The sequence below is a fragment of the Corvus cornix genome, chromosome 3 (assembly GCF_000738735.6).
Source record: "Corvus cornix cornix isolate S_Up_H32 chromosome 3, ASM73873v5, whole genome shotgun sequence".
Classification (NCBI taxonomy): domain Eukaryota; kingdom Metazoa; phylum Chordata; class Aves; order Passeriformes; family Corvidae; genus Corvus; species Corvus cornix.
The window spans coordinates 39,681,106-39,706,167 of NC_047056.1; the positions used below are offsets into that span (position 1 = coordinate 39,681,106).

Below are 25,062 nucleotides of genomic sequence, written 5' to 3' on the forward strand. Positions count from 1 at the left end.
CAGAACTGTTACCTTACAAGGGAAACATCTGAGAAGGCAAAGTGAGTTTCAGTATTCACCAGGAGGCAAGAGCCTGGTCTCGAGGGCACAGTTTCCATGAGCGTGGAGCTCAGCACTTCCGCAGTCCAGCTGCGCAATTCTAACCAGTGCACAGCACATTCCAATCCTCAACCTTTATCTACAAGAGGGAAGAAAAGCCTGCACACAAGAGTAAAGAATCATATCCCAGGAGAGCAAAACAACTTAATTTCTTCTCTTCAGTAACTGAAAAATGGGGAATTGATGTGCCTCCCTGAAGAGATAACACAGAATCCCAGACAACAACAGCTCTCTGATCACCAGAAAGATAAATGAGTGCTTGTAGACCATAGTGGTACTCCATGGAGAGAGCTCTATTCTTATTTCTCTCTCAGTCCCACGAATTTCACACCAGCAAAAGGAATTTAAAAGCTAGGGTAAAAGGGCAGACTTTCTCTTGGCTGTGGTGCATACAGCACATTAAATGTTTTTAAGTCCCCCCTCCCCTGGGGATAGGTTATAATTACCATGGTTGTGCATGTGGTTAACAACAGGGAGGAACAGATGAACACAAAGATGAAGCAAAAAGAAAACCCTAAACTGATCAATAGAAGAACAAGTGATCAAGAGCAGAAGCAAAGGACTGATCTGTTTTTCATAAATAAGGCTCTTCAAAAAAACTCTGCTTCTGAAATGACCCAGATCATCTGCAGTAGAAAAGATTAAAGCTTTAATTCACTCCTTTGACATGCGTTATGAGAAAGATAGAAATACTAAGTCAAAACCTTAAAACTTTCCTAACAATTCCAAGGAAACAACTCCTCCCATAGCATCACGAGTGTCTACCTGTTATACAGTTTCCTTCAATACAAACATTGCTCAAATTAATGTTATGGCTTCTTTTGCAACATGTTACAGAGAGAGAAAATGCTTTGAAACTAAGGAAGGGAAAAACTGCAGTTGGTACCATTGACATAATTACCCTTGCTATGGGTAACTTACACCCTTTCATAGCAGAATACCCATCTCCGAGAGTAAACTGGTATGTATACTTTATCCTGATGTGTGGAGAGAGTATTTCCAAAAAGGCAGTTGGGATAAAACATGTGGCAGATAATCACAAAAGGTATCTCTGTCCTTTGGAAGTGACAATCCTCAGAATCACTAACAGCATTCCTTCTAATGTCCCATATGGGTTTTCCTGTCTGGGAAAAATGAAAAATTGGTTCGCTAGAATACAAAACCCCTGTTGCAGAGAAGACTTTCAGAAATTCATTTCATACAAGCAGGCAAAAAATGCCATTAGGATTTTTTTTTTCACCACACAGTCTTTCAGAGAACAGCAAATAGAGATGGAGTTTCTCTGATGTGCAAGAAGGGATGCTACAGCATCCAGGGCATTAACAGCCGTAGGAAGGGAAAAGAAGACATCTGGATGCTGCCATAATTGTACTGGTGAAATAGAGGGAAGAAGGTGAATAAATATTATCTACACTTACTTTGCAGACAGAGTAAATTCTGCGGCCCACCATCCTTATCAGCATTGCCACTTGGTATATTATGATGGGACATTAATTTTTCAACAAAAGTATGAAAAGAAAAAGCAGGTGAACTTGAAGTATGCTTTTAGTATGGATTCTTCAATTCTGCAAACGCATAAAAACTTGAAATCATGGGGGGAAAAACAAATCTCAGCAACTGCCTTCGGGAACTGGTTTGTCTCCAGGTCTGCTAACATGGGTGATATTTTTTTGTTTCGTATCAGTTTGCAGTTAGCATGGTACACGCAACAGAGTTAACATGGTCCTTTTTTCAGACCAGAGCAAATGCCCCCAAGTGCTCATCCTTATGACATAGTGGCTTGATTTAGCCACCAAACTAAAGAAAATGCTCATTAAAAATTTTTAAAGGAGAAAGCAAAATCTCCTCTCAACCCCTCCCTCTGCTTTATTAGCTTTACGTATTTTCTGCCTTACAATTGCTAAAACTTCACCATGAACAAGAGAGGAATAAATAATGAAAATAAAACAGTATTATTACTTCTGACTGGCAGGCATCATAAGCCTGGACAACTTCACAAAGCTAGAGAGACTGAGAAGGATTAATTAATGCCTACTTCAGTGGGGGCTTTCCTGCCTCTACACCACACAGCATTTTTCTGTGTGGATTCATATTTCTTGAGTAAGCCTAATCATGTGGTCCTTCTTTGGAAGTAGAAGTTGAAGAGAAGTTGACAGAATGCAGAAGTAAGAGCTAACATTACCACACTTTCCTTCCCTCCTTTTATGCCTATTTCACTGGTTGCCACATACAAAGAAGATAACTCTCCACAAGTACAAGAATCTGAAAAACAAGAACAGATATATCATCTTCTCCACCTTTCAAATTTAGGCACTGCAATGTGCTTGAAATCAGCCATAAATGCCAACACATGATAATCATTTGCATTTTGAAAACATCTTGCTTTAGCTATCTTAATAGTGTTGAATTAATTAAAGGAATATTAAGCAGTTTGTTTTGGAATAAAAATTAGTGATTTTACTTGCCAGAAAAAATCTCTTAAGTTTTTACAACATAATGAAATGTTATAAAAAAAACTTTTGAAGTATGTACTATTTAACATCTGCACACATACTAAATACTAAAAAAATTCAAATCCAGTGATATGAATTGGTCTTGAACTGTCACAGAAATAATCTAACACAAAGCCTTGCTTTCAGATTGCTCTTTAGTAATAATTGCAATGCATGCAGGAATAAAGTAGCAACTGTGCAGGCTAGCAGCAGGTCCAGCAGGGTTTCCGATATTTAGAGAGATAGCTTTGCAATTAATGCAATTACAATGTTAATTGCTGTCCCAGACATTTTCTAGTCACAGAGGTTGTATGATACAGGAAAGACAGGCACGGAGGTCTGCCAATGCAGAAGTTTAAGGCAAAGATATCTTTGAGAGTCACAGAACCTGTCCACTAGTTGCTGGCAATGTGAAAGTAGAGAAAACAAAGTTGAAGTGATGCAGAATTTTCTTTGTTACTCTCTGGAAAAAAACAACAGAAATTTCTACCAAAAGCAAAGAAAGGTGAATTTGATAGATAAACCCACACACTCAGCTCCCCGCTTTGCAAAGCCTTCAGTTTATTCATAACAACTCTGGAAAGCAGAACTATACACTGCCTTCTGCCAGCCATACAGAGGCTCAGTTTTGGCCCTGAAGGAAAGAGGCCTGACACTTGAATTACACCTGGACTTTATATGAGTTCATGTGTTAAGGTTTAAGGAGTTAACCAGCAGTTTGCCAATTATTATCATTACCACCTGAAGGCATGCTGGCGAACTGTATCTTCCCCTCTTGCCTGTGCACTGCTACAGAATGTCTAATAATATACTGTAATCTGAGGAAAAGATTTTCTTCATTAGAAACTTTGTGGTTTTGTCTTCTGTGCTCTAAAAGGTTTGCCCTTCCAGTACCCTTGAAGTCCTGGCTCTCAGCTAGAAGAAAGCTGTAAGTTCTCCCACATCTCTAAAAGCAGCTCTGCTGAAATACTGGTACATTTCAAAGTGGTGAGAGAGATTGAACAGCAAAGGACAACTGCTCCCTTCAAAGTCTTCCAAAGCCATGCTGTGTCCACCCCATCCCCATCTATGCACTGAATGAGGGAATGTGCACCCCAAACTTCCCTGTGTGTGAATTGTAGCTGTCGTGCAAGGACCTTGATTAGACGTATCACTTGCTTCCTTATGCATCCTCAGTCAGAAACCTATTTTCAAGGCAGATTTGGTGATCCAATCATTCTTTTTCATTTCCTGCAACTTTTGTTCTCCAGAAAGCAAAACTGTACCCTGTAAGAGCTGGTGGTAACACACACACACAGAGTGTGTCGTGTGTGCAGAACCGACCTTCTCTGCAGTACTTGGAGTCTTTCTTAACAGCAAATACTTTTACTGAATCCTTGCTGAACTGGGATAGTAAGTCTTGTTAAGTGAACAAAAGGAAATGACTAGAAAATATCTAGATGGAAAGTATTTGTACTTGAGTAACTGGTAAATCAACCTAAGGAGGGTTTTTGTTCTGATTTCTGTCTTGCTTTAGAAATACTTCCAGTTATCTATGACAACACAAATGCAGAAAGTACACACAAAGGAGTCAGGTTCTCCTGAGACTAGCAGAAAAATGCATGAATCAAATGCTACTGATAATAAAAATACATGCAGGAGAGCTAAACCCTCTGAGAACAGACATTTTGTGCCACAGGGTCAGACAGGACATCGTGTTATGAGCTAAAACTCAAAATAAAATTACACGTTCTTCGCTTGCATAAAACTACATTACTCCAAATAAATGCTAGGCAGGTTCCAACAGTCCCTCAGGTTCAGCTCTTCATCTCCTGCACACCCACACACAGATGCTCCACACACAGGGAACCAGGGCATTACTTGGCTCAGGGAGTGGAGGGGTGCTGCCCTCTCCCTTTCAGTCATTCCATCATTAGTTTGTAGGCGTGTGTGTGTCCCATCTGCTGACCAGACAGGACCCATCCCACACCCACATGAAGACCTCTTCTGCTAGATGATGATCCCATGCCCCTGCTCCATGCCCAAACATTCACGTACCCTGGCTATGCGACCAGAGCCTGTGTTTAATTGTGTGACGTATGTCAGAATTCATCTGACATTAGAGCCCATGGATCAACTCTGTCAGCACTGGCTTGGATGCCAAATACCATCAGATCAAGGAATCATGCAGACATTTAGATGGTGGAAATGGAGCATAAAATGACAATTTGGATTGGTCTTTGGCAGGGTAGGGGCCTTTGAAATATAATTGATTTTTACAAGGGACGATTAGCATCCAAAAAAGCAAGAGATACTCCCTAACAAGGTTGCTGTAACTGGCCCAGGGTCTTGTTCCTGGAAGTCCCTAACTTTGAGAAAGGAAGAAAGACATTTTTCCCACCCTACCACAAAGACTGAGGAAAGGGACCTGAACAGCTTTTAAATGCATAAAAATCCTGCTGCAAAGAAAAGGAAACAATCTCCTTTTCACAGTTACAATGGAGAGGACAAGAAGACACAGGCTTAAATCACGTTAAGAAAACTTGTGTTAGATATTAGGAAAACACTCAGATGCTAAGGACAATGATGCAAAATATACCACGTACAAAGGTTACGGGCATTTACCACTGAGGGCTTTCAGTTAGAGGTTAGAAAAACGTCTTTGGTGGAATAGTTTAGATATAGCTGATGCTGCCTAAGGAGGAAGAGGAGTCCAGATTAACGGTTTTTAGATGCCTCCCAGTCCAAATTTTCTGTGATTTTCCTGTGTACAAATTATCCCTACATCTACCTGCTTAATTTTCCCTTTATGTAGCTCAGCAGTTAATTTGAGGCTTGTGGGAAGGAGCACATATCAAGCCTAAGGCACATGAGACTTTATTTGGGATAAAGTCAGAAGCAGTTGGGGAATTGGGAGCAATTCCTTCATTATGAATGTGTACACATATGAGTACTGCCCCCAAACCCAATGTAAATAGGTAGAATAGTATCAAAGGACTTGAATATTTATCATAATTTTCCTTTTTTCAAATGGGAAACGCAAAGTACAAAGGTCTGAACCATCTGTAATGACACAGCAAGTTGTCAAAATGAGCCTGAAAAACGGATTTCCTGGCTCCTCAAGTGACCTATCTGAAGGACTACACACTCCTCCTGCTCTTGCTCTCTCTCCCCTCCCTGCCTCCTTTCCCCCCCAGCAAGCTGTGCAAGACTACAAGAACTGCAGCATTTCCTCATAAAAGGCTTGCCTGCAGCTGGGGGAAGTTAGACACTACAATAGTGTCGGTAACTTCTGCTGTAACAAGAACACGCATCACAAAGATGATCATTACCACGGGGGAAAAAAACAACTAAAGCTGCCTCAGGACTTGCACCTTGCAGAGATGTTCCTGGGCTGATAACCCCCATCTCCCTTCTTTAACTTGCCTTTATTCTGGCTAACATTTGGCAGAAAGACTCTATTCCTCTACCAAGTGGGTAACTATAAAAATAATAAAAAAAAATAAATAAAGGACATACTGCTGATAAGGAGCCGAACTGTTCTTTATACAAGGGCAGAAGAATTCTCAAGCATTTGCAAGCGAAGTGCTGCTCCAGCCCACTGTGGAAAAGGAGCAGTCTGGCTCAGCATTTTCTGGGCTCTTTCCTAAGGCTGCTGTAACTTTAGCCTGTAGGAAATCAGAATCAGAGCCTAAGGTTAGAACCAAAAATCTCTCGTAACAAAGTATCACAAAGCCAGTGCCAGTCCTTCTGCACTACTACTTACAAGCCTGGATAGGCTCACTTCCATTTCCTACATGCCAGTGCTGGAATCAAAGGAGGATCCACGCTTGAATCATCCACAGGAGATCCTGCCTCTCAAACTGACCATGCCGAGGCACACCAGGCTCCAAATTAATTCTGAATTAATGTGCCAGCACTCCGCTAGGCTCTAAGCCCCATACATAGATTAAACATAATTTGGATTCATCATTACCAGTAAAACTAAAAACTAATTAGAAGAATTAAAGAGTAAGAATAATGAACTAAAAGTACATCAGGAGTACAAAAGTCAGAAACATCTCCAAAAAGAATAAAAGGCAATGTTTTAATTGCTCATTTTCTCACAAGAAAAAAAAAAAAAAAAAGGCTCCTGCATCATTGGAATAAATATTACCAAATTCTTTACATGCTTAGGTATTTCCTAGCTTATTCAAATGGCATATTTAAATTTTGGTTTATAAATCAAGGGATATTGCTCACTGCCATAAGATGCATTCCACCAGGTCTCAAAGTCTTTAGCAGATCCACACTGTGCATACTTTATCCTGATGGTTTCACATTCATGTTCATCAACACGCAGCAAGAACCATAAACAAAGCCTTTTCTCAGATGCACACATGCAGTTCCCATTGACTTTGCTGGATTTTCAGCTGACTTCAATCAGAACTCTGTGCATGCAGAAGGGCAAAACTTGGCTCTGCACATTCAATAAAATTACATCACTAGATACCTTTTAAATGAAGGGCAATGCGGACCATACTGAAAAATAATATAAACTGAAACCCCTAAACTGTAGCCAAATAAATTCAAATTTCAGCCAGGTCTTTCCAGAATAATAAAAAGGGCATGTATTTTAGGCAAGATGAAATGAAACCCTAATACCATCTCATTTACCAGAGTGCACTCGGCCTCTTTTAGCAGGACAAAGTGTGAAACCCAGCTATTTACACAACAAGGTGATGATCTTCTTGTTTTAGCTATAGCAATGACATTGGCATCTGAAACAATTAAGTAAAGGTCAGGTTACTAGCTATGATCAGCTAAGTCCTTTTCTGCATCTGTATCCTGGCTCTGTAAGCTATGGATCTCATTACAAGTAAATTTAAAGTGTAGAATACCACAGTAGAAAAAGTAATTAATCATTATATTAAGAACTAATATTGTATTATTTTTGAATCTACTCTAGTAGTGGTATCTTAAAGATATTAAATGCTTGAGCCTAGGAGTATCTATCTTAAACCCTTCCACCTTCCTTCCTAACTTGCCAAAAGAACACAACAAAAATCCCACACAACCTAGTAAAAACAGCTCCCTTTCAAATTTCAAATGACATCGTGCAACACAATTTCTGCCAGGTACATTAGCTAATGCACACTAAGCAAAGCAATGCTCCATGTGTTTTCTCCAAATTTCTTTCCTTTATTTTAATTTTACTCATTCCATGAGGTAACAACATGTACCTTTTTACTGCATCTTTAAAAAATATCTGCCTATTAGGATGAGAAATATTCTCACTTCTAAAAAACCATCTACCAACAGGCTTCCTTACACCTTCTGTTTGTCTGACAAGCACTTGCTAGCCTGCAATAGCAAATTTATACACAGAAGTACTCAGGGATGAAAACCACAGAGGAGGCTTGATGTTCATGATGGGCTGTTTCTCCCCGCCCCCTGCACCCAGAAGAAACATCTCTGATGATTTTCACACTTAAATAGCAGAACAGATTTTATGAATCATTTTTTCTTGATAGCTGGAATAGCCCCTGTTCTCCACTCCATTGTAATACTGAGTCACTTTGCATCAAGTTGGTCATTATTGACAAGCCAGGGGAAAAAGGAGGGAAGTGGATGAAATGCTGTGAAGCTACATGTGCAACAGGATATGTATCAGGTTGCTTCTTGAAGCAAACTATTTAAAATCAGAAAATAATCATTACAATACAACTCACATAAGGGAAAACAGTTTCATAATTATTGAGAAAGTCCAGTAAATCTAACACTGATGGTCAAAGGGACTGCAAAGACCTTTTCCTTTTTTTTTTTTTTTAAATGAAGCAAGAGTCTAGCTTGATACAAATGCTGAGTCGTACTGGTCATTCACACTACGTTATCCAGTGAGTTAAATAATTAGTATGGTGGAATCTGTTTCTCCCAAACTATGGCACTGTCAAATGAATAGTTATGAGGTGTCAGGTGGAGCTCTGCTCTCTCCGAATCAGCTCCCCTCCTCACATCCCATTGTGACACTGGTGGCCTGCGAAGACACTCATTTGTCTCAGAACTCCTTCATGTAACTCCAGGTCTACTTCCTGTGGTCTTCGGTGGAGCATGAGCTTAGAGAATTTACAGCGTGTTACAAGGAACATTTATTCCACCTTAAGCTTTGTGATTGTGACTAAACAACCAGGAAAAGAAAGGTATCCCCACCGCTCAACTCAGTCCTACTGGGACAGGACTGTTGCAAGGAGGGAGTTAAATAGTTTGTTATAAATGCATAACATGTCCATTTGATGATGTAAATAAAATTAGGTAATATATTTTTCAAGAAAGTTGATTTTAAATAGTTAGGAAAGAAAATAAAAACCAACAAAACACACAGGTCAAAAACTAGGCTTTTCAGCGTGTCCTGTTTAAGCAATGACACATGAAGAACTTTATGTTCAAACAATTACCTGGTGCTTTAAATAGGACACTAAGGGAATAACATTTTAAAATGTATTCATACAGCATAAGACTAATCCTCCTCCTGGGAGTACCAGTGCAAATCAGAGTAACTCCTCAGAGGTCAATTGAAGTACACCAGCACAAAATAAACGTAAGACAGAAAGGAATCAGGCCCCATATACCTCGATTTTAATGCAGAGGTTGCAGATCATCTGCAATGATATAGTGAAAAACATAAATATAACTGACATCTATTCAATTGATCTCACATCCTGCCGACTATTCACAGCTCCAAATATAGGGCTGAAGAACAATGGTTTGAGGAAGGCAGGCAGGAATCCGGATTCTAACCCATTCACACATTCCAATTTGCTAATACCTCCTACTTGAACTGCCTTCATCTCCCCCCACTGCTAAATCGTTCAAGGTTTAATTTGACATTGTCCCCCCAGCTCCTAAAGAACAACTTCTCCTAAAAGAAATAAATGAAAAGAATACTAGGAGAGATGCATGGGAGAGAAGATAAATACAAAAAATATGTGCAAACATGAGAACCCATAGCTAAGTAAGCAAGAGAATCCCTGTCTAACATACCACATATATATGAAAAGCACTAGCAAATTGATTAATAACTTGGAAATCTAGCACTAAGAAAAAATGGTATGTGTGCAGGGGAAGACTAAAATATGAGGCTATTTCAAACTATGGTGTCATTTGTGCTAATTTAAGTGGATCTGTAATTATTTCCTACAACTTCATGATGTCCTGAACCAGCTTCCTCCTCCCCTGCAAGGCTGATAAAAGGACTCTTGGCAACACACTAAATATATTATGCAATGTATTGAATACTACCGAGAAAAAGCCCTGAATTACACGGAAACAAAGAACATTAGGTGCGAATATCATCACCTCCAGGGAAAGAGCACCTTTAACTACTTATCACATCAGTAAAAGCAGGCATTCTCTTGTACCTCTGTTACCTGCACCTAACAGCATTTGCTACATTTAACGAAGTTAGGGCGAATTTTACCTCAAATCTACTTAGGCTCGAGCTCTTTGACCGAGACTTCTTGCGGAGGTAGACCGAGAAGAAGCGACGCACTGTGAACTTCTTCATGTTCATGTCCATCGCCCTGTCCCAGCTGCGGTGCAGAGCACGAAGGAGCTGCGGCGCCGGCGGAGAAAGCTAGCGCATCCCGATTGCCCCCTATTTATATCCACAGGCAGGAGATCCTCCGAGGTGTCTGGCTGTGTTCGGCGAGCCGGGCACAGCTAGAGCTGCCAGCGGTGCGCTGCCGGAGCCGCGGGAGCCCGGAGCCGGCTGCCCGCCCTTCGGAGCATGAAGGCGCTGCGCTCGCTCTCGCTCCCCACTGTTTACATTTCGGTGCGGCGAGCCCAACTCTCTGGCCGCCGCCTCGCCCCCTTGCCTTCGGTCCCACTACGCCCAATCAGGCTCTGCTCTGGCTGCACGCAGAATCAGCGCCGGCAGATGACAGCTCCTGCGTCCCAGGCGTAGCAGGTTTCAGACAAATATTGGATGTGTCTATTGCTTTGCACTCCCTCTCCTCTCAGTCAGGCTCTTTCAATTTCCTGCTTTCTGAATCACATGGGGAATAGGCACATGCTGTACTTCTGTTTTTAGCTCAGAATTCAGACGCTGCTATAATTACTGAGGGCTGTGGTGGTCAGATCCGAGAAGAAAGCAGCTCCCCTGTGAGAGTCGCTCCTGGAAGAAAGCTGAAAGATGTCGTGCCCCCCCTGCCAGAATAGAAGGGTTTGAACCTCCTTTTATTCTGGGGAGTATGCAAAATAACACTGCCCCCCCCCCCGCCCCCGAAATTGGAAAGCTTACCATCCTGTTCACAATCACCCGCCCGCTTTACATTAAAATACATAACACTGGCACAGCTCTGAAAATAGAAAGCACAATCTAAATGGTAAGTATTACTATTCTTATTGTACTACAGCAGGGAGCTACAGCCCTTCTAGGAGGTTCAGTATTTACAGGCTCTAATTTTGAGCTGCACGGCAAGCATGCAGACTTACAGCTGCACCCCTCACCTCCCCGCAACAAAATCACATTTTTCAGCTTTTCTCCAAAAACTAATGAATCTCAGTGTGATCCAGAGACCAAAGAGGTTTCTCTGCCTATTGCACACAGTTCAGACTCCTTTTCTATGGCAGCCTTTCCTTTCTGACTACTAAGGAGCCCCCAGACATGCCTTTCTCTCGTAACCTCACATGAAAAGGGAATTACTCTGATGACTTATTAACAACTTAGATAAATGAGCCCAGGGAGAGCGGACATCACTACAGCCTGAGAAAACTTAGAGGTTAAATGACAACACCTCTGAAGTCCATCTGCTCTAAAAGAGAGGTGCATTTTGCTTTAATTGCATATCTGGGCTGTGCTGTGAACTACCTGGGCTAGCAATGCCTGTCACTATCTGCTTTGTTCTCAGGTTCTCGGTCCCACTCTTCTGTCTAAAGCTCACCATGGTCTATATGTACCCAGAAAAGTATTAACAGGGGAAAAAAAAAAACCCAAAATGAATATTTTGGCATTTATGGTTTCATTAAAAAGGAGACTAGATTGGAAAAGCTACCATTAGTGCTGGGCTCTGCAATTTCATAGAGCCTGACTCTCCTGTGCCTGGTCCCCAGTGCTACCCCAGACTAAGGTAACTGTTGCACAGTGACACTCTGCTTTTTCCTTTCCCCTTCTCAGCACACCTTCTGATTGCTTCTCCAATTTTCTTGGTTTGCAACAGAAGTACCTTAGGAGGTTGCTTTCACAGTGCTACCCCAGTGCAAGCCATGCCAAGCCTAGGAGCCCTTTACCATTACAGTTCTGTTGTCTCCCCAGATAAAGATCCTGGAGCAGAGGCAAGTGTCCAAGAAGAAAACCTCAGGTATGTATAGGTACACCTATACACAGGCGAAACAATGAACAGGCTAAAAGGCAATTTAGTTGGTCAATACCAAAATTACTTGCTGATGCAGCCTCTCCAGTCAAGTTTTGTGTCTCCTCACAACCTTGCTGCAGTAAAATCTGCAGTGTCACAAAGGCCTCAGGCACTCAGCTGATTACTTGACCTCCCCTCACCTGTCCTGATGCACCACACAGCTGCTGCTGCAACTTCTTCTGTCCTGCCTTTTCCCTGGCAAAGAAGCTATACCAGGCTTTGTGCTGGCAAATGCTTTTGGCAGCCTCACACATTCCCACCTGTGTAAGCCACTTGAGCCCTAAATAGCAACCAGACAAGCTCAGGGTAAGGTTCCTGTACCCTTCCCATCATAGATACATCCCTGGTTACTGACATCTGTATTAATGCAGAGGAGGTGATCATTTCCCAGCTTTGAATACACAGGCTGTGTGTAATAATATGAAGTATATGAGTGCCTGTTGCTATTTACACCAACAGATTTATCACAACCTTCCATTCTCATTATGCTGGTAGTGATTTCACATACAGGGACGTGCAGTCATCATTAAATGAGCCTGTGCTGGAATAAACTTCCAATAAAACTATATGGGCTATGATTTAATACCTAACTATCAGGTATGCTTATTACATTCAGAATTCTGCTCTTTAACACAAAAACAAATAAAATTTTTAAAACAATCCATCACAATGAATTGGCAATTAATCGTGCAAATCAGAGCAAAAACTAGCCTTGTACGCTAAAGTTTAGACTACAACACTGAACACAGTGCCCAAGGATAGGAAGTAACTCTCTTACACCCCTGACAAGATACTAAGGCATGGAAATAGGCATGCTATTCTTGTTTTCTTACTCTGCTTTCAGACAGGTGATTAGAGATTAAATACAGAAGGACAACCAGCCACCTTTGCTCTACTGGGCAGCAGAGATATTGCAGAATATATTCCAACTGCAAAAAAGCAAAAGCAACTGAGATGCAAAAATGTACATTAAAAAAATACAAATACAGAAATAAAACAAAATACATGTGCATGCAAAATTAAAGCATAGGGATAGATATGTAAAAAAAAAAATTCTACTACAGTTCCACATGGCATGCTTCAAGACATTGAACTTAACTTTGCTTCAGAAAAACAAATGAGACATCAAAAACATTAACTCAAACTTTCACATAAGTCAGACAATAACCACTTTTCACAGTGATTCTAATAAAAAGGTGCAAGCTGAAAAGAAAATATTAAATTGGAACATTCAGCATAACATTTATAAACATATTACTGTCAGATCAATCTACAGTGTGAAATATTAACTGCACTTAGAAATTCATGTCTTTAAATTACTTATCTTCTCTGAGCAATTTTAACTGCTGAGGAACTTGATGGAGAAAAAAATCCCCCAATGTCTCTGTTTAAGACAATAATAAACAACAAAAATGATGGAGGGGACATACGACATTACAACCAGTAATACTCATCTGTATTCTGAAATATGCGTTTTAAAACTAGAATCATATATGCTGTAAAACAAAATAAATAAACACAATAGCAGGGGTGCCCCTTCTCCCAGTGAGCTTAATAGCAAAATAAAGTTTGCTTCAGCTGGAAACAGGCTTTAAAAACCCTCAAACAAAAAAGCTCATAGCCAGGATTCAAGACAAACTCTCCAGCAGGAATCACCAAAATTAGATATTACATAGCCCAGGTTTGAATTTTTATAAGATAAATTGAGAATTCCCAATTAATATCTAATGAAAGCCAACAGTCCTTTCCTTGTGTGTACAGATGGACCATACCAAGAGCAGTAACAGACTGAAGGACCCAGACTTAGAAAATTAACATGGGGCAGCAAAACAGCCTGAACAGCACCCAAGTGAGAAGGATGCCAGTAGCTAGTCCCAGATGAATCATCAATTTCTAAATGATAGAACATGCAAGTCCAAGATATCTACCACAAGCTGGATGATACAATTACCAAGAGAAATTCTATATTTCTGTATTACACAAAACATGAGGCTATATGTTGAAATCACGCCTTCTATTTTTTTTATGTGAATCAACAATTTATGAGCAAACCCATAATGACTCTGCTACTTGAGTAAATTTAGTGGTCACTGCAAAAGTAAAAACTATGAATTGATAAAACTATGAATTCCTTGCAAATGCAATCAGTATTACCGATCCTTCCTCAGTAAATCCATCAGAAAGCCAGAAAAAAATCCAGAGAGAAATAAGACAGCATCAGAAGCAGAGACACCACAAACAGAACAAATAAGATTATCAGAACAAAACATGCAGAGAAAAGGAAAATGAGACTCCCACAATAGAGGCCCAAGGGACAATGCTACAGAAAAGGTGAATTACACAGTGCCATTTATGCTCTCATTAAAGAAACTCAAGAGCAAGAGCAGATGTTTCTAAGAGACACCAATCAGCTGAATAAGGAACACTTTCCCCCCGGTGGTTAGATTGTAGACGACTCTTCCAATGATTGCTGTTTCCTCATCTTCAATGCTGGACAAATTGCCATATGGCTTCTGTTTCCTCAGTGAATACGTGAGGTGGATATTTTTCTTACTGATGTTTCTTTCAATAAGATAGGATGGGCTTTGCCCAAAGAAGTGCTTGGGCTTTGCTCTCATTGCACCAATGTACCCATGTGGGTCAGCCCTTCCAGCCACTGTACGTAATTAAGTACCTTGTCCTATTTAGCCTACACTTCACTGGAGTTTTCTCTTTTATAAAGGTGCACTGCCCTGCCAGCGCTGCAGAATACAGGCAGTGACTTGCCATCTCAGACATTCTTCTCACCAGCAGTGACAAGTGATCAACAATGTTGGTTGGATGGGGATATAAGGGAATAGGCAGGAAAGAAAATGCTTTTTCCCTTTCTCTCACCTCCTGGCTGCATATCACAAGCTTCAGTAATTTCGATCCTTTTCATATATGTATTATTCCAGTGGAGGTGCAGGCCCCTTCAACCATCTTGCAAATTAAAATCACTGCTCAGAAGGAAGGAGAAAGCAAAGTCATACATCTTGTCTAACTGATGTACTGGCAGGACACAGGCTCCTCTAATCCCAAGAGAAACCAACAGCCCTACAATACCTGTTTAATCTTGCACTTGTAACCTCAAGGCCTCTGGGCAAAAGCAGAGTACTTCTTATACCCACATATAGGTAATTCCCTTGTTGCTAAAAGCATCATCCAACACACTGGCAATTATATGAAAAGTAACTGGTATAAATAGAAGTGCAGCAACCGCAGGACAGAATGACTTTAAAAAGACCTGTTTTGCTCAATATGGTGATATTAGTGGATTCTATTCAACACCTTAAAATATTCCTAAAAATGGGCATCAAAATAAATTCTCGATAGATGTGAAATCGGTATTTTGCAGGGATGCAAGTTGCTTAGATGGAGACAAAAGTTCTGAAGGGTTTTCAATAGACTACATCAACAGTAAGATTAAAAAAAAAATTACACAGCAGCACTAAGAGGGTGAACCACCTCTGTGCCCTGCTGGTGCAGAAAAATCATATAATATCCTGAGTTGAAAGGAATCCACAGGGATTATTGAGTCTAACTCCTGACCCCGCATGTGACAGCCCCAAGAATCCCACCATGTGCCTGAGAGCATTGTCCAAATGCTTCTTGAACTCTGTCAGGCTGGTGCTGTGACCACTGCCCTGGGGAGCCTGTTCCAGTGCCCAATCACTCCCTGGGTGAAGAACCTTTTCCTAATATACAAGCTAAATCTCCCCTGACACAACTTCAGGCCATTGAGGTCTCCTTGGTTCAGTTGCCTAAAAATCTTCCTCAATCCCTCCTAAGCATCCACCAGTCACATGATTATAGTGGTACTTTCAGACAACCAAATGAGCCACACTATGAGGACATATGCCTTGTTCTTATTTGTGCAGGGAGACCCGGCAGTGCTGCAGAAATTATAGTTCCAGAACAAGAGAACAATATTTGATTGAGTTTTCACCAGATGACAGACATTTTAATTCTCACAAAAGCATCTTGTGTTAGTGCTTGAACATCAGATTGGCAAGTGTCACAGCTGCTGTATTGACTGCTCTCATATGTGCTTTGCTTCTTACAGACTCAGAGGAACATGCAACAGCTTCCCGGCCACACACACGTCAGTCAGCTCTGGACTACTTTTAGGATGGAGATTAAGATCTCTAGCAATCTGCATAGAAGAGTACCAGCCTCAATTTTCTTTTTTTGCTTTTTAGTGATATCACTGAGCATTTTACTTTCTTGGCTGATACTATATACTGGTCTTGCTGGATTTTGTTAGCTTAGATAGAAATATAAGACAAAGAACACAAAAATCCAATCTCCTTTATATAACATAAGCTTCTACTCCAACATGATGGAGATTGCTGAAGATAGAATTTTTCTTTCCTTTGGACAATCAGAAAATCATACTTTTCTCCTATAAAGGACTAGAAGTTTTCTGGAAGGAAGGATGCTACTTATTAACTGAAGTATGAACAGTCTTATCACATGAATATTTATGAATATCACTTTGAGCGAACATTATACAATAGAAAATTGGATGGAAGAATTTCATTATGCACAGCATATGTTTACTGTTTATTCAGACTAGCCATGAACAATATCAAAAGAGGCATTTGTTAGAAATCTGCTAATAGGCAATTTTCCTTTAATAGGCTCTGAAAGATATCCTACACCTAACAGGAGAAATAGTGCATGGAACATTTACTGGAGCCCCCATTTCTACTTCTAATAATCATCGACAGAGCAAGCTTACACTGCAGTAAGCAGAAAAGCCAGATCACTGTCTGACATTGAAACCCTGAGAAACAGAAAAGTGGATAATGGGGTTTGCAAATTTATCCAGGAAAGCACCAATTTTAGGTAAAATTTTTTCTTCAATTATTTAATAAAACCACACACATGAGGTACAAAAGTTAACTAGCTGTACAAAAAGCATCATATTTAGTTGAACTGAGTGACCTGAATTAATATCCTTCTTCCATATCTGAAACTATTTGTATGACCTTGAAGAACCTCAAACTCTCTAGCTATGTCTAGCTCCAGGGCATGTACAAAATCCAGCCACATCCTGGATCCTCTATCAAATAGGGGCACAGATTGCATGGTTTTTCTCTTATTCTTCCCAAATGGCATCTCCTGTCCCCAGTGAAGAGAATGCCTCCCGATATTTTTAGCCTGAAAGGAGACCGAGTGCACTCTGACAGGTGGGTATGTAAACTCAGGACCCTAAAAGGTTTGCACCTGCACTTCAATGCAGAGAAAAAACTCTGCTTCAAATCTCCTTCCATAAAATGGGGCTGGAGTATTCTGCCACTGCATAAGACCTCTTTCAGAGAAAACACAATGATTGATATTATGTGTTCACAGCCAAAATTTTAGCTGAAGGCTGTCACGTATTTGCTAGATTTATTTACAGAAACAGATTAACTGTGAGTAATGTCAAAGAAAAAACCAATGGGACGTGCAAATTTACCTTGGTAGGCATTACATCTAGCAAGACAAATAACATACAGAATATTTTCAAAATATATTACACACCTAACACTCACTGAAAATTTGGCTTAAGGTTGTACGAACACCTACCCCATGTTAGACACAACAAAAATGAGATTCATAAATAAAGAAATCAGTAATCCCTTTTGAAATCTTTAGCATTAGTTTCCTTCTTGTTGGACTTGTACGGCTCTTTAGACAATTTTTGAAGGACTGCTTTAAATTAATGTAGTGGCAGTACTTAATTCCAGATTACAGGCACATCTATCCCTGCCTGTTTTTGAAATAGAAGCTGAAGAAACAGAGAAAAAAGGTCTAAATTCTCTGTCTAATGCAGCAACATAGGAAGTGTGAAACGGAAAAAAAAAATACAAAATTGTTTTAACCCTCAAAAAGTTAGTTAGGTTCCATTTGGTATTCACAAAGACACATAATGATTTCTTAATTCATCCAGAACAATAGTCCAAAGTCCTATTTTACTGCTGACAAATTAAAATCAATATTCAACTCATCTTCCATGCACTTTATATAGTAAAGCTAAAGAAATTTTCATCAGGATTTCACAACACCAGAAACTGCGAAGGATGTGGGAATAGTACTAGCCAAATACTATGTCAGTGTTTCCTCTAAAGTTTGTGGCATCATGAAACATGATGAGTTTTAGAGCTGCTTTGAAAAGACCCACATGCCCTGGGCTGCTTATCTGTAACCTCACAGCAGCATTCAGCTGTAGAGGTGTATGTGTAGGCAGCTCACTTGGGATCAGAGCAAAGTGGCCTCCATCCAATAGCTGTCCAAGGACACAGGGGTGAACAACAGTGCTCTCCTTACCACAAGGACCATGTGGGTCCAGAGACAGGCACCACAGTGGAAGCATCTTCAGTAAAGGCAAGAAAGACAAGCCATAAAATGTCTCTGTTTAGGACTGATTGTTGTCACAAGATATATTTAGTATGTCAGATGACCTTTTCCTTATTTAATTTCAGATACACAAAGTGTCACCTTCTCTTAAGTGTCGTGTCACTTCTCTCATCTAAGTCACCAGGCAGCAGGAAGTGCATGAGGTTCTTTCTGTGTAACTGAGCCTGCCCACACTGGAAGTGAGTCTTCCTGGCTGATGCTTCAACAAATATCTGCAAGAAATTTCAACATCGTGTGTATGTCTTCCTACTCAGCTAACAAATGTGTGAAATTAAAGAGCACATGTGGATTAATGCCCAAATACTTGATTAACATAATGGACAAAAAAAAAGGCAACTCATCATATTAAATCAATTTGACATCTTTCTACGAATTTCATATATCTTTTCAAAACATAACTCTAACATAAGACATACAGAGAAATAAGCAACACTATGTGTATAACACAAATGAAACAAAAATCTAATTCCCCATAGACACAACACAATACTTGCAGTTTTATTTGTTTTTATCAACTAGAGATTAAAATGTGCAATTAATTCTATCATAAGGTAAGCTATGCTATTTAATAAAAGTTCAAATACTTATTCATACACTTCAATGTACAGATTAAAATCCTACAGAACTTCTGCTGTCCTACTTAGTGTGTGATGAGGAAAATGTACAGTTGTGGCCAAGATGTTATAAATCTCCTCCCAAGTGATATTGTCTACCTAAATACAGCGACATTCTTCAAACAAAATGAAACGTCTTTTAACATACAACACAAATATTAAATTCGTCACTTCAGCAGCAATGCTGATATTTGACTCCAATATTTTTTTTTGAACCAATGAAAAATTCTGTAAGAACCACTTGCCTTTGAACCATAAACTTCTGTTAATGTCACAAAGCAGTCATCTCATTCATAAAGCTTGCAGTGTACAGTGTGTGATTCACGCCATATACATTCACTGAAATGTGGCACCTTTGCCCTAATACGCTACTGGGATCTGATTTCATATTCTGATACTCCCTTTAGCATCCAATATGAAATCTTACCATGCATAGTGATGTGGGACAGAACATCTACAGATTTAGGAGACAGACAGAATTAGGAGACTGAGATTTTTCTTTCGCTTCAACTCCCAAAGGAGAAAATGGATGTATTTGTCAGATATGAGGAACAAATAATGCAGCTACTACACAGACTTGTAACAAGGTTCTCCCTTCCCATCTTCACAGACAAAAGAGAGTTTTTGCAGCTTCCAAAGAGCTGTTCATGGGCATCTTGCTCTAGCTGAGATGCTTAGGAACTGCAAGCAAGGAGCATTTCAAAAAGGCACAGCGAAGCCTTCCTATTGTATGCCTTGGGGACTGAAAAATGTGTTATTTATCACTGTGATTTTACTATGTTCTTAATATTTATATATTTAGTCCCTTCTTTCACTCCAGAGTCCATCTATTCGTACTTCCTGTTCCCCAGGTCTTCTCTTCAAATGCATGACTCACTCCTCTTAATTCAAGAAAATTGAAATAATAAAAATAACAACTAAAAAAAGTTGATTTTTAGGGACTGTTTTATGGCACATCTCTGGGCTTCAGAAGATCCAAAAACATGCAAGAAGAAATATGAGAGAGAACAAATCATAAAGGGATATTCAGGGGGCTGTACCTGTCATGTAGTAACACTTAGACTGGTAATATAAAGATAGAAAAAAATGCTTTTAGCAGCATAACTGAGCTTTGAAGTATTATTGTGTGTCTTCTAGCACATGAAGCTTTAAAATCTATTGGATTCTGGAGTCATAGTGATACGTGGGAAACATCAGAGCTGAAGTATCCAGTTGGTGTCTGGTCACCAGTGGTGTCTCCACATCTCAGTATTGGGCCTAATTCTGTTTAATGTCTTTATTGATGATCTGGATGAGGGGTTTGAGTGCATACCCATCAAGTTTGCAGCAAGTCAGGTGGGAGTGTTGATCTGCTGCAGTGTTACAGGCTTTGGGACAAGTGGTCGGAAAGTTGCCCGGTGGAAAAGGACCTAGGGGTGCTGCTGGACAGCCAGCTGGACATAAGCCAGCATGTGCCCAGGTGGCCAAGAAGGGCAATGGCATCCAAGCTTGTATAAAGAACAGGGTGACCAGCAGGATGAGGACAGTGCTTTATACTCGGCCCTGGTGAGGCTGCACCTCAAAACCTGTGTTGTTTTGGGCAAGGACATGGAGGTGCTGGAGTGAGTCCAAAGAAGGGCAACAGAGCTGGAGAAGGGTCAGGAGCACAAGTCCTGTGAGGGCTAGCTGAGGGAGCTGGGGATGTTTAGCCTGGAGAAAAGGAGGTTCAAGAGAGATTTTACTGCTCTCTACAACTATCTGAAGAAAGGAGGTTGTATGGTCTCTTTTCACAGGCAACTAGCAATAGGACAATAGGAAATGACCTCAGTCTCTGCCAGGGGAGGTTCAGATTGGCTATTAAGAAAAATTTCTTCATAAAAAGTGTTTTCAAGCATGGGAACAAGTTGCCAAGAGAAATGGTTGAGTCACCATCCCTTAAAGTATTTAGAAGATGTGCAAATGTGGCATATAGGGACATGGTTTAGTAGTGGACTTGGCTAATGATTAGGTTAATGATTAGGCTAATGATTAGGCTAATGACCAGGTTAATGATTAGGCTCAATGTTCTTAGAGGTCTTTTCCAACCTAAATGATTCTATGATTTCACTGAAAAAGAAAGTACAACTGCCCTGGCCCAGCTAACCTGCTGTAAGATGGATGCAGCCATAAGAGATGTTGGGAAACAAGAACTGAAACTTCCCCCTCTTCATGGGAAGGAGGAATGGAGCTAAAGCCACCTGCTTCTCACAGAGATAAACATGGTTTTGGAGGCTGTGTAGAGGTTTGTTGTATTTTAGACAAAAAGATCTTGGCTCATTAGAGGAATATCATTAGTCCTGGCATAAGCCCTCACTTGTGGCCTCACTCTGCCATCTCCAGGCCATCATTTCCTTCTTCCTCTCTGCTGGCACAAGTATTTCCATAGCCACAGAATGAACCAAACTGGAGAACTGGTCCAAATTAAAACTGGGCCAGAAACCAATCCAGAATGCTAATTTTAAACCAGTTCAGGTCCCTCATCTGATTCACTAAACAAATATCTGTGCCTACTCAATATTTTTTCCAGTGGTGGGGTCAGGAATGTGTGTGCTTGTGAGGTGGCTCTGCCTCCTCCATTGGCAGGGATGGGTTATGCCAACAAAACTCCTGGCTTCCCAGGTACAAAACTGGCACACTGCAGCTGCCTGGCCTGGCAGAACTGGAATCACTGAGCAGGACACGTCAAACTATCCTTTTTATCACAGTGAAGGTTAAGGTAACAGTGCTGGTATAGAAGGGACATTTTAAAATGTCCTAAAGTATTTTTCTTTATTATAAAACTAGCCAAAGTGAATTAGCTAAAAAAATACAAAACTTGGAATTATGCTTTGAGATTATGTGCTTTCCAAAAAGTTGAATCTATAAAAGGTTCTTGGATTGTTTAAAAGGAAAAAGATCCCAAAACGTGTGAGAGAGTAACCTATAGCTGCACTGCAGAAATTCAGAGGGCTGTTTAAAGCCAAGAACCCTACCAGAACTGACTGGGCTCCACTTTAATGCAGAAGACTAACAACTGGGAGTGTAGTACAGCTAAGACTGCAAGTTCCAGTGGTGTTAATTGGCACCACTTTAATTGATTTTCTGAACAGTATTTTCTGGCACTTATCTGATTTAATCTTCTATGGCTGCTAATACTTTCCCTGTTAGGCAACTCTTTGTTCTCCTAGAACCATATAACTGCACACACAAGTGTGCACCTCTTACAAATCTCTGTAGGTTTGTAGTATGTATGCTAGCACATGTCCAAAATTTGAGTTCCAGTTGGGGGCTACAGGCCTGAGACACCTGTGTGAGTGCAAATGGCATGACCTGAACTGTACAGCTGGGATGTGTTTGATGCACATTGCTCAGTGAATTTGAGAACCACTATCAAATGCAACACGGATGTAACCACAGGCAGCCAGTCAACACACAACATTCTTGAATTCTTATGAAGTTGTTTTAATGCCATCACAAAATCATCAGACAGTTATTCAAGTTTTCACTACTTGTTGGTCTCATCAGGAGGCTGTTTAGAAACTCACCTTCCTATTCACTCTAGTGCCTAACTTAGAGGCACCACAGCTAAAATCTTTTGCTCTTACTCTAGCATCTTTCCAGGCAGATTGTTTTTTAAAGGATAATCATATCTCCTCCCTGTTTTGACTTAGCTATGCTAAATGAGAGTGAGATTTTGGCCTCCCCTCACTCAACCATCTCTCCTTGCTTGTGTCCCAATACACAGCCCTGTCCTAGACTTGATCACGTCTATCCTCCTTGTAGATGTCATGAACAGAGGAGCTTTTATTGGAGCCTCAGTAGTAACATCAATTGGTAGTTCTTCATCACAAGAAATACTTTAGGAATTTCTTCAATTTTTCCATTACTATTTCAAATTTTTAGTTCACTTTGCCCTGTAAATTAAGCAGGAAACTTAGCCGGACTTCCTTGGTGGAATACTCTAACTGGGACTCCTAAACCTGTCGTGTACTCAATGGAATAAGACAGAAAGCTCTCTGACCCCCTCTTTGGATCCTCCAACATAAGAATGGAAATGGAGTAAGTCCAGAGGAGGGCCACTAAGTGAATCAGAGGTCTAAAGCACCTGTCCTACAAAGGCTGAGAGAGCTGGGTTTGTTCAGCCTGGAGAAGAGAAGACTCTGGAGAGACCTTACAGCAGCCTTCCAGTACCTAAAGAGAGCTGATGATAAAAGGAGTAACTTTTCACATAAGCAGATAGTGATAGGACAAAGGGAAATGGTTTTAAATTAAGAGGAGCTATTTAGGTTAGATGTTAGGAGGAAATTCTTTACTCAGAGGGTGATGAGACACAGGAAGGGCTTGCCCACAGAAGTGGTTCCCTCATCCCTGCAAGCGTCCAACGCCAGGTTGGATGGGTCCCTCGGGGCCTGATCTAGTGAGTGGCACTCCTGCCCATGGCAGGGGGCTGGAATGATATGATTTTTAAGGTGCCTTCCAACCCAAACCATTCTATGATTCTGTTTTCTTTCCCTGATAAATAACCGTATGTTTTCAGCATACTATTAACTTAGAACATAGTAATGTTTGTTTTGGCCACAACTCCAACATAGCTGTGAGAAATTTCCCCCTCTCAACCACTAATGCATAATCTGAATCTTCCCCTAACCCTCATTTGAGTTTTGTTTGGATACTTCCTGGGGATTTTTATTTGAAATAGAATGAAGCTAAGCAATTGCAGGATAAATAATACCATCTAATATTTCTTAGACAAATATACAATTCTTAAATCGCTCTTAAAACTTTGAAGTTTCAAAGCCAGTGGCTCAGTAGAGCACTCTGAGTCAGAGCTGGCTAAAATGGTATTTCTGAAAAAATATGCACGACATGGCAGTCAAAAGAGACATTTGTAAAATTTCCTGTAAAGTTTCAGAAAATCTCTGAAAACATTTGTGAACAATACTATGAGGATTTGGCAAACAGTTTGGAAAATACAAGAACAACATACGTACGTACCTACACCTGAAGCTGGCAGCTACCAAATGGGTCACAGCGGGTGTGCAGCTGCCTTAAGCCTCCAGTGATCAAAGGGTCATTGCCTAAGCAGGTCAGACCCTTTACCCCTCATGGTAAATACTTTCCTCACAAACACTTCTATAAGTATACTTCCCACTCTCTTATCCCCAAATCAGCAGGTACACATGACATGTTGATTGTTGAATTCATGTTAAGCTAGGTTTGAATTTTTCTAATGATCTGAGACAGCTTGCTGCTAAAGACAATATACATTGGCTGTGTAGACAACCTGCTATTAGTGGCTCAAATTTACTATTTAAAATTTCTAGATGTAGAAAGCACATATATATTTTTCTTTCCTCCCCCACCTATTATCAGATACAGTAAGTTGACTTTTAGGGAATTTACGAAGTCACACTGGAAGTGGTATGTTGCACATCTTTGCTCTCAACTTGAAACATAGATTCTTTGCCTTTCTTCACTACTTGTACTTGCTTCTTAAACCTAGCCCACCTTCTGATGATACCACCTGAAAATAAACAGTGGGTCTATGGCTCGTACATCAAGATTTCACAAAAACTTTGTGTCAACTTTGATTTCTAGGTATTTAAAGGAATCTGCATATCCTTCTTGGAGAGCTGGGAGGCAGACTTCATGCCCTTGTTTTCCAATGGCAACTTTGCTTTTTGGAGTTTTTTGTCAGGCAAACCCCACAGTTTTTCCGGAATATTAAAAGTAATTGAGCTAATGAAAAGCTAATAGGCTTTAGCTTAGAGGGTTGCAAAGAATAGCCTGCCATTATTCAAAACGCCCTGTAATAGAGCACCTTGTTAATTAGAGATGATTCACAGATGACTTGCAATAGATTATGGTAGTTCTGAATAGCAATGATATTTTCATATTGAGCTCTTATGTACTCAGGAGTAATGAAGCTTTAATTTTAATTAAAAGAAAGCTCCTCCTTTTTTTTTTAAGCCTGTAGGTCCAAGCAATACTGAAGTACAGAAAATTAGCATCTTTTACTAATTTTCCATATTTAGAGTGCTGCACTTTATAGTTTTACTTTCATAA

The 25,062-nt window shown here is 40.2% G+C and overlaps 1 protein-coding gene across 3 annotated transcripts in view; it reads right to left on the reverse strand.

The window, feature by feature from the left end:
• The window catches only part of RPS6KA2 (ribosomal protein S6 kinase A2), a 283,173-nt gene that overhangs the window by 151,489 nt on the left and 106,622 nt on the right, over nt 1–25,062 (reverse strand). The window contains exon 1 of one of the 3 annotated variants that reach the window (XM_010391626.4): nt 10,027–10,631. The exons of the other annotated variants lie outside the window; for them this stretch is intronic. Coding sequence (XP_010389928.1) covers nt 10,027–10,125 — 99 coding nt within the window. The 5' untranslated portion in view covers nt 10,126–10,631. Of the gene's footprint in view, nt 1–10,026; nt 10,632–25,062 lie in introns of those variants that run through there. 3 annotated transcript variants of the gene reach the window in all.